At 34.6% G+C, this 14,965-nt stretch overlaps 1 protein-coding gene and 1 long non-coding RNA gene across 2 annotated transcripts in view; one reads left to right on the top strand and one right to left on the bottom strand.

The window, feature by feature from the left end:
- LOC106663894 overlaps window positions 1-14,965 on the top strand; it is a 29,808-nt gene that overhangs the window by 1,583 nt on the left and 13,260 nt on the right. The window contains exons 3-5 of the long non-coding RNA XR_001340107.2: window positions 2,849-2,958; window positions 5,653-5,789; window positions 5,866-5,929. This is a non-coding gene — a long non-coding RNA (uncharacterized LOC106663894). The remainder of the gene's footprint in view (window positions 1-2,848; window positions 2,959-5,652; window positions 5,790-5,865; window positions 5,930-14,965) is intronic.
- Window positions 1-14,965, bottom strand: part of LOC106663888 (ABC transporter G family member 23-like) — a 20,091-nt gene extending 5,126 nt beyond the window's left edge. The window contains exon 1 of the mRNA XM_014389111.2: window positions 14,842-14,965. Within this exon, the coding sequence (XP_014244597.1) occupies window positions 14,842-14,939 (98 nt within the window). The 5' untranslated portion in view covers window positions 14,940-14,965. The remainder of the gene's footprint in view (window positions 1-14,841) is intronic.

Raw genomic sequence — 14,965 nt, 5'->3', positions numbered from 1 at the left:
CTTATGAACAACAAAATTTGTGTCATAGTCCAATAAACTTGAGAAAGAAACAGAGAGAATGTGAGGGAGTTAAAAAAAAAAAAAANGAAATGGTGAGAGAAAAAGAGGAAGCAGACAGACAGACAGGCAGATACTGAATGAGAGAGTGAGAGAGTGAGAGAGCGAGAGAGAAAGTAAGAGAAAAAAAGGAAGCAGACAGACATGTAGGTAGGTCGCGACTGAATGAAAGAGTGAGAGAGAGAGTGTCCACATAGTAATTACAGGTGTTTTGCATTAGGATTTTTTACAGAAAATAATTTTATTGATTTACTGCTTTATTTCAAAATTTGATTGTTACAGTATTTATTGTAAACTAATTAAGGAGAGCTAAATATATTTTATTTATAAATACGATTTTTACAATTTAAAATTTACAGAAAATAATTTTATTGATTGATTGCTTTATTTTAAAATTTGAATGTTATATTATTTATTGTAAACTAAGTAAAGAGAAGTAAACTATATTTTATTTATAATCTTAGCAGTCCGTGATATACGACACCAATTTTTCAAAATTTGGAGGCCAATCCCGTCCGCTGAGTACAACTTTCTTTCACAGCTACACTCTTAATCGAAATTAGAGCATTCAAACACTAATGACCATGTGTACGTCATTTGTCGGGGGTGTTGTAGTTGTCATCATCAGTGATAGGAAATCGTTTAAATTACTTTACAGTTTTCTCATGACAGCCTGTATAATTTTCCACGTTAATGGATGTTTAGCGGCCAATCTACACGCTACATTCGTAATTTTTGCGTGTGTGCTCTAGTGTCAAATTTATTCCAAATTTCTATCTATTTGGCAGCCATCCCCTTCAGTTGTTGCTTTTGCACAAATGAGGAAGGAACCCTGTAAAATTTCACGGGCAATGGCCGGTCTTTTGTTGCGTGTTTAGCAATTTTTAGTAATCGTTTATATGCTTCTTCGTTGCCTGTTTCTATTGTGCGCTTTTATCCCTAAAATTGTGATGTGACTGGAGTCATTCATTCTAAATAACGTTCTCATACTTAGCTATATTTAAGACAAAATGGTTCCAACCATTCCAACGCCTTGTCGTTTATTAACTTGTGATATCGTCAAATAAACTTGAGAAAGAAACAGACAGAATGTAAAGAAGTCAAAGAGAGAGAAAGAGAGTAAGAGAGAGAGAGAGAGAGAGAGAGAGAGAGAGAGAGAGAGAGAGAGAGAGAGAGATGAATGATGAGATATTTTATATGTATTTCATAATTCTCCTGGAACCCGTAAAAAAAACTTTAAATGGACAATGCAATAAAGTTGATTCAAGACGCAATTTAAGTGATAAAGGTACTTAAAGAAATGAATAATCTGAGTCCTCGGTATGATCTGATGAAAAAATTTCGATTGTTACTGCCAAGCTTTCAGCCTTTACGGTCATCTTCAGGGCAAAACAATCTTACGCATGTCCATAAATTGACAATTAATTTTTTAATATATGGTTTTCAAATTGCTTTGAGGACCGACTCAGTCTCAACATTGGCATTGTTAGGCTGATTATGAGTCCGACTCTCAGTCCATCAAGACTATACCGAAATCAAGATATTCGTGAGTAAAAACGTGGTCCATAAATTGAACATTTTGAACCTAAAGAACTGCACTGTTGGTCTGTAATAAAAATTTATGATTTCTAAAGAAAAAGTATTCCGTGTCATTGTGTAACAGTGCTAATGTAATAAAGAATCGAAACTTCACCTACTAAGAGGAAAAGGAAGAAACAATACAATTAACGGTTTGAACGGTTGGATTTTGAGAGACTTCTCGGCCAATTAAAAGGCTCACAATGTCCGGAAGTAAATACATCCTTCCACGGGTTCGTTCCCATGTGGGAACTTATACAATGTAATGGAATTTATGGAAGATACGAAGAACATCGTCAGCTATTCATTACACATCGTTCAATGATATAGCATTTGCGATTTAAAGGCGCACTTTGAAATAAATGAAGGGTCTGAAAAATTTCAGTACTAAAGGTATATTATTTGTTATGCAACTGGCCATTCATAATACCTTTAACCTTGTTGCTTGCTTATTACCTATGAAGATTATTCTATGTGAATTTAGGGCTAATGGTCGCCCATTCTCTGTAATTTTAAAACAAACAGAATTCTGATCGGTGCGAGAATACAAGTGCGACTCGTTCTATTCTTAAACTTTTGGATAAAAGTAAAGTAAAGTAAATAAAAGAAATGGAAAAGTTTGAACACAGTTCTGAGAGGTGAAGACAGAATGAAAAAAGTTTCAAAGAAATAGTGAGGTTGAAGAAGAAGAGGAACCAAAAAAATTAACCAAAATCTTTCAATTAATTAAGGTTTTTAGTTGAGATAAAAAAGTCAGTGTCACGAGCGGGATTCGAACCCACGATCTTCGGCTAGATACGCCGCTCCTTTACCACTTGAGCTATCGTGACCTCGATCCACTCGGACACTAACTTCCCATCTCAACCCCACCTTTTGAATTATTTCATTTTCATTTGTCGCCGAGAATCAAATACACACGACATTTGAAAAATGGCAAAAAGGAGGGAACATTCAAAAAGGTAGCTCAAGCGGCGTTTCTAGCCGAAGATCGTGGGTTCGAATCCCACTCGTGACACTGACTTTTTTTATCTCAACTAAAAACCTTAATTAATTGAAAGATAGTAATTGGTCGAGCGGACCACGAAACCTATTAAAATGTATTAACCATAATCATAAAACCTTTATGACAATAATTAGCATAATTGTTAGCTATAAACTTTCCCCACGGATTATTTACTTGAGGATTGTTACAATTTTATTACTTTTCTTTCAGAAAGGTCCATGGTCAATGGAGGACGGTCGGAAAGGGAAAAGGCCGTACTGACAAGGTTACGTATAGGTCATTCAAGAATAACTCTCGGGCACCTTCTCGAAAGCGATCATGTACGTGCCCGTTAAGTATTAATAAATTAAAGTTCGACAGTATTTTAAATTGTAGAAGGTTTGACGTTTATAGGCAATATGTTGATGTATAGTCAGACCTGTGTCTCGGGAGTTTGATCGCCAGCGCGCACAGATCGCTGTACCTCAGAGCTATTTTAAAATGTATATGTGTTTATGTTAATTTACTTGAATGACTGTAATTTATTAAGCGTGAAAGGAAGAGGTTTTAAACCCTGCCTCGAGGAATATCCAGCTCTCTGGGAGAGTGAATGCGATCAGTTTTCTATTTAATAAATTCACTAGTTTTCGTGGTCCGCTTGACCAATTAATATATTTCAATTAATTAAGGTTTTTAGTTGAGATAAAAAAGTCAGTGTCACGAGCGGGATTCGAACCCACGACCTTCAGCTTGATACGCCGATGCTCTACCACTTGAGCTATCGTGGCGGAGCTCTCGGACACTAACTTCCCATCTCAACCCACCTTTTGAATTTTCCCTCCTTTTTTGCCATTGTTCAGTTCATTTTTCTATTTAGTGATGAATATGTGTGGCTAGAATATGTGTGAAATCGCATGGCTAGTTTAAATTTTAAGTTCCTCCGAAAAACCATCCGTTTTCCTTTTAGTACCAGTATATATGTGTATATATGTTTTATGTCTATTCTGTTCTTGATAACCTTAGGTAGACCTGAGATGCTAGCATTTTAGGATATCGATTTAGTTTTCATATAGAAAGAGAATCAGTAACAGATCGAGACGCTCAAATGGTCGCAGGTTGAATAAAATATGAATTTAAAAAAAGGAAAAGAAGTCGAAGCATGCAAAGGGCCATGGTCTCACCTGTTTGTCGGCTCCTAAATATCCCACATTACTTTTCTTTTGATTATTTGACTGAGCATTTTGTGTGTGAGAGGACGTCGCACATTTCATTGGTGCTTACTGGAACATAGTTCAATTCGCCAGTTTGTACGAATAAAATCGTACCAAAACTCAAGACTATTCCTCTCTATTTGCCAGAAATCGCATGGCTAGTTTAAATTTTAAGTTCCTCCGAAAAACCATCCGTTTTCCTTTTAGTACCAGTATATTTTTACTTTTTTTAAAAAGATTTGTCTCCATCGAGTGTTTCATCTTTTACACAATGTTTAACACGGATTGCAACTCTTGGGATTTGAAGGAGAGGTCCCGTTCGCAAACTAGCCGGTGAAAGTGCGCCGGTGGTGCAAGAAGTTCGACACAAGGGTACGGCCGCGGCATGGATGAGGAACCGGCAATGACCCGACCTTGGAGAGCTAACTCAAGCCGTAATTTCATCCGACTTCCGAGAAACCGTTTATCCGCTCTTTTATGACTCACTGAATGTTCCAATTTCCAGTATGACTTCGTTTATGGTAAAGCCGAGGCGAGATGTTTTGGGCATGTTAATGCCACGTCAATCTTGACCACCTGGCCGACTTACACACGCTTCTTAGAGACAATGCTCAATCACTAATCAAAAGACAGATAAAACCTTCCCGATCAATTGAACTTACTAAAGCAATAATTAAAAACATTTATGTCATATAAAATATCAGCTTTTTACTTATACGAACTTCAGGACTAGAAAAGACAGAATTGCTATAAGCATAACATAATATCACAGAAGCTGTAATGTACGATACATAACGTTGCACAAACCGTACAAAAACCCTACAGAGCTACAGGCAAATTAGTTTGTGTTCACTAAGCAAGATTTTTGAGAAAATAATTGTCTGCATGTTTACGGATTCAAAAAGAATGCTTCCTCCTGATCAGTTTGGATTTCGCCATTATAACACGAAACAAAACTTAGGGAGATTAATGACCATGTTAATTATAATTTTAACTTAAAACAGCGTACTGGAACGGTTTTTTCTGGACATCAATATGTCATTTGATTGTGTTTGGCGTAATGGGTTTACCAATTAAACCATAAAATTTTCCTATTGAATAAAAATAGTTCTTATCTAATTGGCCAACGGTGTGGAAACTTTTGTGGGGGAGCCTTTTTTGAAGAATTTAAGGTACCAGTTGGTGTTCCTCAAGGTTCAGTGCTGGAACCAACATTGTTTCTTGTTTACGTGTATGCCCATAAAAAACAGTTGCTATTCTTTTCACTAGGTGGCGACCTACTCGGTGATGACGTGGTGACAAATTGCAATGTGATAATCGTGATAACTCGGTTAAATACTATGGCGTAAAAGCAAACTAAATTTTACGACATATATAATGCTCTAGTGTAGCAAGCTGTCAAACTCATGTTTACACCACTCTGTAAGGAGTCCAAATTGAATCTGAATAATAACTTGCCTGTATACAAAATAATGGTGCGACCAGTGCAAAAGTATCTATAGGAAACGACGAGTTGTTCAGAATAAATTCCTATGGCCTTTTGCACCTCGACCTGAGTAAACCTATTGTGCTCGTCTATTTTTATAAACTCGCTGACCAGTTTTATGTTATTAATGAACCTCCAAAGCCTATTCGGCAGCTCCGGTAGGACCTTGCTCGGCTTTTCCTCTCCTAGTTGCAAAAATCTGCACCTACATAGACCCTCATGTAACATAACCCTACATAAAATCTGCGTTCTTCTTCTTGGCAATATCTGCACAGTGTTTCTTCTGCCTGTACTCCTATCCGGTGCATGAGTCTTTTAACTCTGGCTTTTGCTTGAAGGTGCGACATGCGGGAATATCGAGGAAAAGGTTCGCCGAGCAACATTCGTGAAGTAACCGCACTCAAAGCATCCATGTTCAGGCATCAACTAACTGTACATACCTTTAACCAACTGCCAACTGTTATCAAAATCAACAGTAAGTGTATACTTCCACTTAATGCTATTTATTTTTAATTAATAAACTATTCCTAACTAGTATATATGTATTATAGATTTCCGCCTGAAAAACGGAGGTGTAATTGCCAAGAGGGGTGGAGATGATGATTCCTAATTTAGGTATGTAGATTCCTGCACTCCCTTAACCTTTGATAAGTGAACCATATGTGTAGCAGTCTATGTTGCGATGGTCATCATCAAAACTATAATTATAATCACAAGGGGTGACCACCTGAAAGTACTTTTTCCCCAAAGGATCTTTTTATCATTAACGCTTAATAATTGGCCGTTAACCTTACTTAATAGTTGAGATTTTCGAGTGACCTATGTTATTGCACTTATGATTCCAGCCCTCGCTAATTAATCTGTGATTAGTGCTCTGACCTTAACCTCAATGTGAAGAGGTGCGGTATTGATTATGATTTCAAGTGCTAGGGTGGGTGTAGTTGAAAATGCTCCTGTAATCATCAAACACCTAGTCTTTGAAATGACCTTAATTACTGTTCTCTTTATTTTCTAGACCTTTCCACCATACTAAAGCTGCGAAAAATAATCTAGGTAGAATAATTGCGGTATATAGCCATGGTTTGATACCCCATGTTTTACCTACAATTCATCTACATTGTACCATTGATATAGTGCCTTTCCTATAGGATATTGATATGACCTTTCCAATCAAATATGACTAACTTTACCGCTTTAATTGACGTGGAAGGTATACGATTCTAGATTTTCTCCTGCCAATGTGTCCATATTGTAGATGCTTGAGGGTCTTCAAGAAGGTAGAGTCGAGGGGTGAAAGATAACTTATGAACTGCTTGGCAGCGAATGTAAGAAAGACAATGAACCTCCATTAAGGGCAAATTTCACGGTCATTTCTGTCGTTTAGTTTTGTTCAAGTCGGCTAACTGATTGCACACTGTCAAGGAAAAGAAGCGTCCTTTAAGTCCCAGAAATGGAGACATATGGCCATGATCTTTGGGTGCATCCACAATAAATTGTTAAATTACGATATACTTTAGCTCAAGCGTAACAGTGAGACAGTAGTTATAGAAATAATAAAAAGTGAAACTGCCAAGCCTTCACGTGCAGAAAATTGAGGTAATTTTATACGAGAAAATGGGAAATGTCGATTCTCGAGTGACAAATTGTTTAATGTCGTCCTCTATGTTGCTTATATTATCTTAAAACCTTGATGCTCGACTGTATTTCTCGAATTATTTTAGCATAGATGAAGATCATTTAAAGAATAAAAAAGGCTCATAATGGGACAATTCCGAAAAAAAAAGTTTATACGTTTTATCGGGTTGAATACAAATACAACGTAAAGTTATCTATTTTTAAATTATTAGAGTGTTGAAATGAATCGATTGTTTACGACAACGTTCCGTCATTTCGCTGATCATGACCCAGATTTTGAAGGAACGTGTTCGCTCCCCGAATGTTTGTCACGACGGATGCAGTATCCAGCCCGGTGGGGTCAAAGCCGGTGTTTGGCTATTTCGAAAGAGCCGGGATTCCAAACCTGGTCCTTTTCTACCATCCATGTTGAAGAGTAGATTCGATTTCGAAATTTTTATATTAATAATAGAATAGTTTATACAATCCTTCCAGTAATCATCGCTGAACTTGTGTGTACGTTGGAAAATCTCTTTTTATAATATATTATATTTATCTTTATTTTATATCTTTTTATATCTTTTCTTATTTATATCTTTTTTACTACCTTCGATATTCAGACGAATCATGCAAGAACGATTATTACATCATATTCAAAAAGTTAGAATTTCTGATTAAAAGAACAACTAAACATGTCGCCCTATGCAAGTTAAGCATTGCTATTTACATTCAGATTATATTTGGGGAAAATTATTAAGTTCGAATGATGCAAAAAGGCCCGGACGATCGAAAGGGATAATAAAACATCCATAAAAAAATCCAATTCTTATTTCAGTTAATTAAGAGATTTTGATTTGAGATTAAAAAAAGTCAGTGTCACGAGCGGGATGAAAAATGACAAAAAGGAGGGGTTGAGATGGGAAGTTAGTGTCCGAGTGGGTCGAAGTCACGATAGCTCAAGTGGTAGAGAAGCGGCGTATCTAGCCGAAGATCGTTGGTTCGAATCCCGCTCGTGACACCGACTTTTTATCTCAACCAAAACCTTATTTAATTGAAAGATATTAATTGGACAAGCGGACCACAAAAACTAGTGAATTTATTCTTATTTTTATTTGATGCGGTCTGCTTCCTTTGGTATTTACACTCGGACTATACATTGAGAAAGTGTAAAAAGATCAAAATATACGGAAAGACGATACATGACGATCGGAAGAGATAAAACTGAAGACAATTGAAAAAAAACTTAGATTAGTATTGGTTCGCAACTTGATCAGGCCTAATCTGGTCCGTTTTCTCTCGCTATTTAAGCCGAGGCTAAATTGGACAAAAATGTACTAGGACGGAAAGGCGGCCCAGGAGAATGTGGAGAGGTAACTCTGAAGAAAATTTAAAAAAATCTAAGTTTGACGAATAGTATTTCTAATTACAACTTCTTGTCCGCTTTCGGCTATATGCATTCTTGCTAAATAGGCGAAAATGTATTATGACAGAAAAATACTTTAAGATGTACCAGGACGATCTGAAAAGTTAAAACTGGAGTAAGCAAAAGAAAGTAAAGAAACTAGTGCATTTAATAAGTTAAATGAAGTATACTTCACTAAATCTCTCCGTGGCCATTTCATTTGTCGCCGAGAATCAAAATTCATACACGACATGGCTAAAAATGGCAAAAAGGAGGGAAAATTCAAAAGGTGGGGTTGAGATGGGAAGTTAGTGTCCGAGTGGATGGAAGTCAGGATAGCTCAAGTGGTAGAGCAGCGGCGTATCTAGCCGAAGATCGTGGGTTCGAATCCCGCTCGTGACATTGACTTTTTTATCTCAACTAAAAACCTTAATTAATTGAAAGGTAAAGAAACTAGGTTTGATGAGTTCTCGATCTAGATTAGAACTTGATCTGATTTGATCTTCGCCCATATTCACACTCGGCTAAATAGAAAGACTGAATAATGTAATAAAAAAAACCTAAAAAGGATGGAAAATTTTTGGCTTATAAATATTCAAACCCGGAAAAACAATTAATAAAAGAGTCCTCTGTTTTTTAAATGATTGACGCACTTCACCTGAATGATAGCATTCAAAACCTGTTTTCCCCAGGTTTATTACTTTTTCCTCTTAACAAAAATGTATTCATTGCCGCGTATTTAAATATTAAGGACTTCGCCGTGCTGTCAATCTGGTACAAGGCGAGGAAAAATTGGTCAAAAATTGCTGAAACCATTGACAAATGGTGGTAATTGAAAGTTGTCTTTAATAATTTTAGGAGAATGGCTTTTCTTCGACTAACAATGACCGTTACTTGGTTGTGAATAAAAGAACAAATTTGCCTCGCAAACATTTCATCATTTAACACCAAGTTTCATCGCCTTTATTATTTCAAGGTACTGAAAACATACATACTAAAAAACAAAACAAAATCAATGAAATGTTGTAACATTGTAATTCCTTATGATTCAAACAAAAATTGTTTGCTTAATCTTTTCGATGGAATGACAACGTAAATAATTACCTATAATCATACTTGTCCTCTTAGGAGGCACAGTAACAACAATGTTCCCAATATGTGATTTCAAGGAGAGAAAAACGTCACATCGAAATCGATATGAACTTGAAATAGTTTAGCACTTGGTTCCAGACCTCCAGGGTTTTTGGGTTTTAAATTTGATAGTTACCGGTAATTTTGGCTGCGTTAGTATGTGAGAGATCTTTTGGCATCTTTCCGCAAGCCCAATACTAAAGAACGCGAAATGGAACAAAAATACACAAATACACATACTCAAAGGGAAAGAGAGAGAGAGAGAGAGAGAGAAAGAGAGAGACGGTGAGATATAAACCGACAGAGAGGACTGAGTGAGAGAGTGAGAGTGAGAGAGAGAGAGAGAGAGAGAGAGAGAGAGAGAGAGAGAGAACGGGAGCGAGAGGAGGAAAAGGGGAATAGAGGAAGGGACAGACAGGCAGAAACAGACTGTTTGTGAGTCAGAGAATAAAGAAGAGAGCGCTAGCTAGAAGAAGTGAAGATGAGAGAGAGAGAGGGAGATTTGGCCTGACAGACTCACTGAAGATGACGAAAGCCGAAACGCGACTGACAGACTAAAGCCAAATTGGCCCGTAACGACAAAATTTCAAATAAAGGAAAAGTCGAGATCTGGTAACGTTCGAATTTCCACGCATGGAGCTTATGTAACGGAAAGGGAGCCGGCCGAAAAGGTCACGTGTATGTTTTGAGACTTTTCCGATCGGTTTTCCATGGTTCTGCCCGATGGCAAGAATCACGATGAGACGGCAGAAAATACGCTTTCTAGCCGAGAGGAAAATCGACGAAAGGCTTTTGAAGTCAGTGAAATAAAAAATATCTTAAAACGGTCAGATGGATCATTTGTGTAATACTCCTCGGTTCCTTTATATTTCCTAAATCATTTTGACCAATTCCATTTATTTCGAAAATTTATTTTAATCGATAGCATGGAATTTAACAAAGTTATGATTATGATCAAAGTAAGAATTAAATCTAAATAATTAATGTAATAATTTAACCCTAAATAAATGACAATACAAAAATTTATTTGTGCTACACATTGTTGAGAAGTCCAAAAGATACACAAATCTATCTTTTTTTAAAATAAAACTATTTGTGACCTCAAATTCTTGCTCTCAAGCGCAAGTTAAACTTACTGAAAGCAGGTTGTTCATTTTACATTACATTACAGTATTTCGTTCTCCAATGCTATTTAATTTTTATTTGTCAAAATAATGTCTTCAATGTTTTGCAAATAAATTCATTTTTTTATGACTGTTTATCCCAACAAGTATCAAGCCTAATAAGTATCATAGGAGTTAAGTTCAAAGGAAATTCGATCTTCCATAACGTTTACATCGTTATTAGTTGGGAAAAAGTCAACAATTTGTAAGATATTTGCAAAAATTTAGAGTAAAAAGTTGTTTTTTGACCATAAAAATCTAACGAAGCGTTTTTGACCCTCTGTAGGGTGTCCTCGTGAACTTCTACAATTAGTTTTTAGGGGTGGTTAGGTTGGTTATTTAAATAAAATATGGTTATATATAAAATTATATATAAAAATGGTTATTATATAAAATTTTATAATAAAATAAAATATGGTTATTTAAAAAGTATTGAACACCACACTCACTCCATCATTTATCATTTATATTCTACAATTATTGTAAATTTATATAAATGTCAATTGTTTGATTTTAGTTTTTTATCAATTTGTGCGTAGTGTAAACAAGAATTTTTATAATATAAGTTGAAATTTAATTTACCAGTAGTTTCAAAGTAATTTACCAGTATATCATTTTTTTACAAGTCCGAAAAACATATCTTATTCTTGAATTTTGTTGTTCATGACATTCGTGCATTGGCAGACATTAAAAAAATACAGTTTAAAAAATATTTTGCGACGTCTTTTTACAAAAACCTTACTAGGTAATCTGGATTAGGGTGTAAATCATTTTGGGGGCAATCAAAATAATATTTTTTTTAAATTGTGTTTCCCATCCTATCATTAATAAATAATAATAACCTACATAAATAGCAATATATAAATAAATATTTACCATTTAACATTTCAGTGGAATTTATAACAAATAAAAATGTATATAAATGCAGATAACCGTAATAACAGCACCCAATAAATTAATGAATATGACGTTTCACTCATTTCCGTCATCTGGTTTTTTTTTGTCATGAACTGATAACAAAAAAACGGTTCACTCTTTTTTTGTTTATTTCAAACCAATTTTAATATAGGATATATATATACATATATACATCTTCCTATCAACTGGGCGTCCCTTTAAAGAAATTTTACTTTTTTCTTCTTTTTTTACGAGGGTTCGCTACAGCAGAGTTTCCTATCAACCCTCGGAGTGCCGGTGTTTTTGAAAAAAGCCCATTTGTTAGTATGTCGAGTTCGAATGCAGGGCCGCGAGATTCGAACCCGGGATCTTTACCTTACAGTGATGAGCGCCGTGTCAACGCCTAAACCGTTGCGGCTACGGACGCCCCCATCTGGTCTTATTTCATAATTGAATTCAAAAAATGACGTCTTCATTTATTTAGTTCAATCGATTTCTGATTACCAGTACCATTCATTTTGGTTTTTTAGAACAGATATTTTGTTTTGAGTACCATATCAACAGGTATTATTGCTAGGGCGTCATTCGAGGTATTTTCTATATGCTTTTGTTGTGTTTAATGGTGAAACTCTTTCACTTTGATCTAGGATTTTCTAACGAACACTCACATATTTTGGCAGTTTTTAACTGTGTATCCCAACGTACATCAAGCCTATTAGGTTTCAAATAAAATCATTCTGAATGAAATTCAATCCTTTATAATTTTAAAAAGTCAATAGTTTGTATTTGCAAAACTGTAGGGGAAAACCATGTTTTCTGGCCATAAATATTAAACGAGACGTTTTTGACCCTGAATTCTCATGTACCTGTAACTAGTGTAAATTCACGTAAATGTCAATAGTTTGATACTTATTTTTGGCCAAGTATTGCGTGGTACAAACAACAATTTTTAAAATATAAGTCTCAACATACCTTCAATGTATGTAACCAGTACATATTGCCATGAACGCCCTAGCCTAAATTGTACTTGTGAGCTACTAACTTATGATTATCATAGATATTTAAAAAAGATACAACTTAAAAAAAGTATTAATTAAATTTAAGCTTTGGGGGCCTACAAATTTTTTTACCACGATGTTCCAACATGTATCAACCTATTACGATCTTTGCGTGGATCCCCATCACCGAAGCAAACTCGTTTCACTCACGAGTGTAAAATAAAAATGAAAAAAAAATATCTGTGTCACAAACTCAAACAAATTAATCGCAAAAAGACAAAAATTGGGACCTGACCCAAATAAATTATAACAAAAACTTTCTAAAAAATAAATGTATTCAGACTTTTAAAAAAAAATCAAATAAAAATAAGCGATCTGTGAAATACACGACTCCTTGCCATTTACAAAAAAAGAGCGGGTGCCTTCAACAACTTGAAAGAGAGTTTCCTCGTCCTTTTGTGTCTCAGCTCGCACTGCCGAGCCTGCGGTTGGGGATTAGCTTATCCTTTGAAATAATCCTCGTTGTTGAAAATATTGTTATAAAAAATTCCCCAAAAAATGGCAAGGAGTTGTGTATGTCACAAAGCCTAATAGGTTTCAAAGAGGTTCATCGTCTGCGTTTTACTTCATAATTATTTTGAAAAAGTAAATGGTTTTTAAGATTTTGCAAAAATGTGAGAAAAATGTGTTTTATCGTCATAAAAATTAAACGTTTGTGATCCTGTTCTCGGAAGACTATAGAATTAGTATTAATTCACTAAATATCAATGGTTTGATCCTTACCAAGTGTTTCGTGGTATAAACTACAATTTTTAAAAAGTTTGAAATTGACTTTAAAGTACTTGACTTAAGTAAAGTAGTATTTATTCGGAAATCGTGATATGCGGTCTGGTGTGACGTAGGTTTCAGAAAAACATTTTCTTTATCGTGCCAACGTTTCAATCTTTATTGAGATCATCTTCAGGGCCTGGGATTCACATTGTTTCAATTTAACAAATACACGTAGGATGTGAAAAAAAGTGAATTTATAAATGCAAAAAAAAATTTTTATATTCAATCAAAGTATTTCTACTTACTCAAATTGTTTTTCTGCGTACGCGTTTTTTAAGATTTTTGAAAAAAATGTTTTTATCGTCATAAAAATGAAACGAAGCGTTTGTGATCCCGTTCTCGCGAAACTATACAATTAGTATTAATACATTAAATATAAATGGTTTGATCTTTACTAAGTATTTCGTGGTATAAACTACAATTTTTAAAATATAAGTTTGAAGTTGACTTTAATATACATGGTTTAAGGTAAAGTAGTATTTTTTCAAAAGTCCCATGTCTTACTCTTCACATTTTAACTTATTACGTTGATAGATATTTAACAAAAAACATACAAAGACATGTTGGTAGTTTATGACTATTTATCCCAACATGTCTCAAGCCTAATAGGTTTAAAACTAGTTCATTTCAAAGGAAAGTCAATCCTCTACAACGTTTACTTAATTGTTAGTTTGCAAAAAAAGTAATAGTTTATGAAATATTTTCGAAAATGTATTGAAGGATGTTTTTTGACGATAAAAATTAAAGAAAACGTTTTTAACGCTGCATATAAATTTTTAATAGTCCTACTCTTTCTTTTTTACCATTTGATAGGCACAAACAGTAATTTTTAAATATAATCCTGAACTTGACTTTAAAAATATTTTACAAGTAGATGTTTTTCAATATAGGTCAAGACATAGGTAATTTTCTTAAGTCTGTAATGAAGTTATTGAACAGAACTGAAGTCTTTACCGTCTTTTTGTCCTATTCTTCACATTTTTACGTAAATCATTGCCATTCCGACAAACCAAAGGCTAAAATTTATAAAAAATCTTACAAGAATAGAAGAATCAGAAAAATAAGCTCTGTTTTACATTGATTCTATCAGTTCTATTTGTTTTGTCTAACTTCATTTCCTCACAGAAAAGTAACTACTAATTTCTCGAAATATACAACATAAAGCATGGCACCAACAACAATCTCGAACAAGCCTCATACATTTTATCACCACATAATCATTTAACAACCGTTATATTTTGTTTAATTATTAATTTTCATATTTTTTTTCGTACAATTGATTGATTGATTATTTCAGATAATTGATGATATTTAATCAATTCAGTATTTTATAGTATAATTTGCTATCTATAATGAAGTTTCTATAAAGTGCTCTTTTTTAAGGCAAAAAATATTTGGAAAATTATATTTTGTGCCGAAAATTCGGTCCGAAGATGAACTTATTCGGAAAATAAAATACATTTTTAATGTTATTTTGAGTTTTGAACTCACATAGATCCTTTGCGCACAGTCATGTTGAGCCCTTTGAGGACGAAGGAGGACGAATAGCCCTTGTAAGCGTTTCTCACCACGACAGCGTTTTCATCCATCCTGCCGGTTGCACTGATACCATGTG

The sequence above is a fragment of the Cimex lectularius genome, unplaced genomic scaffold (assembly GCF_000648675.2).
Source record: "Cimex lectularius strain Harlan isolate CLEC.00 unplaced genomic scaffold, Clec_2.1 scaffold80, whole genome shotgun sequence".
NCBI classification, from domain to species: Eukaryota; Metazoa; Arthropoda; class Insecta; order Hemiptera; family Cimicidae; genus Cimex; species Cimex lectularius.
The sequence above is the reverse complement of the archived record's forward strand: the minus strand, read 5'-3'. Positions and strand labels throughout refer to the sequence as shown.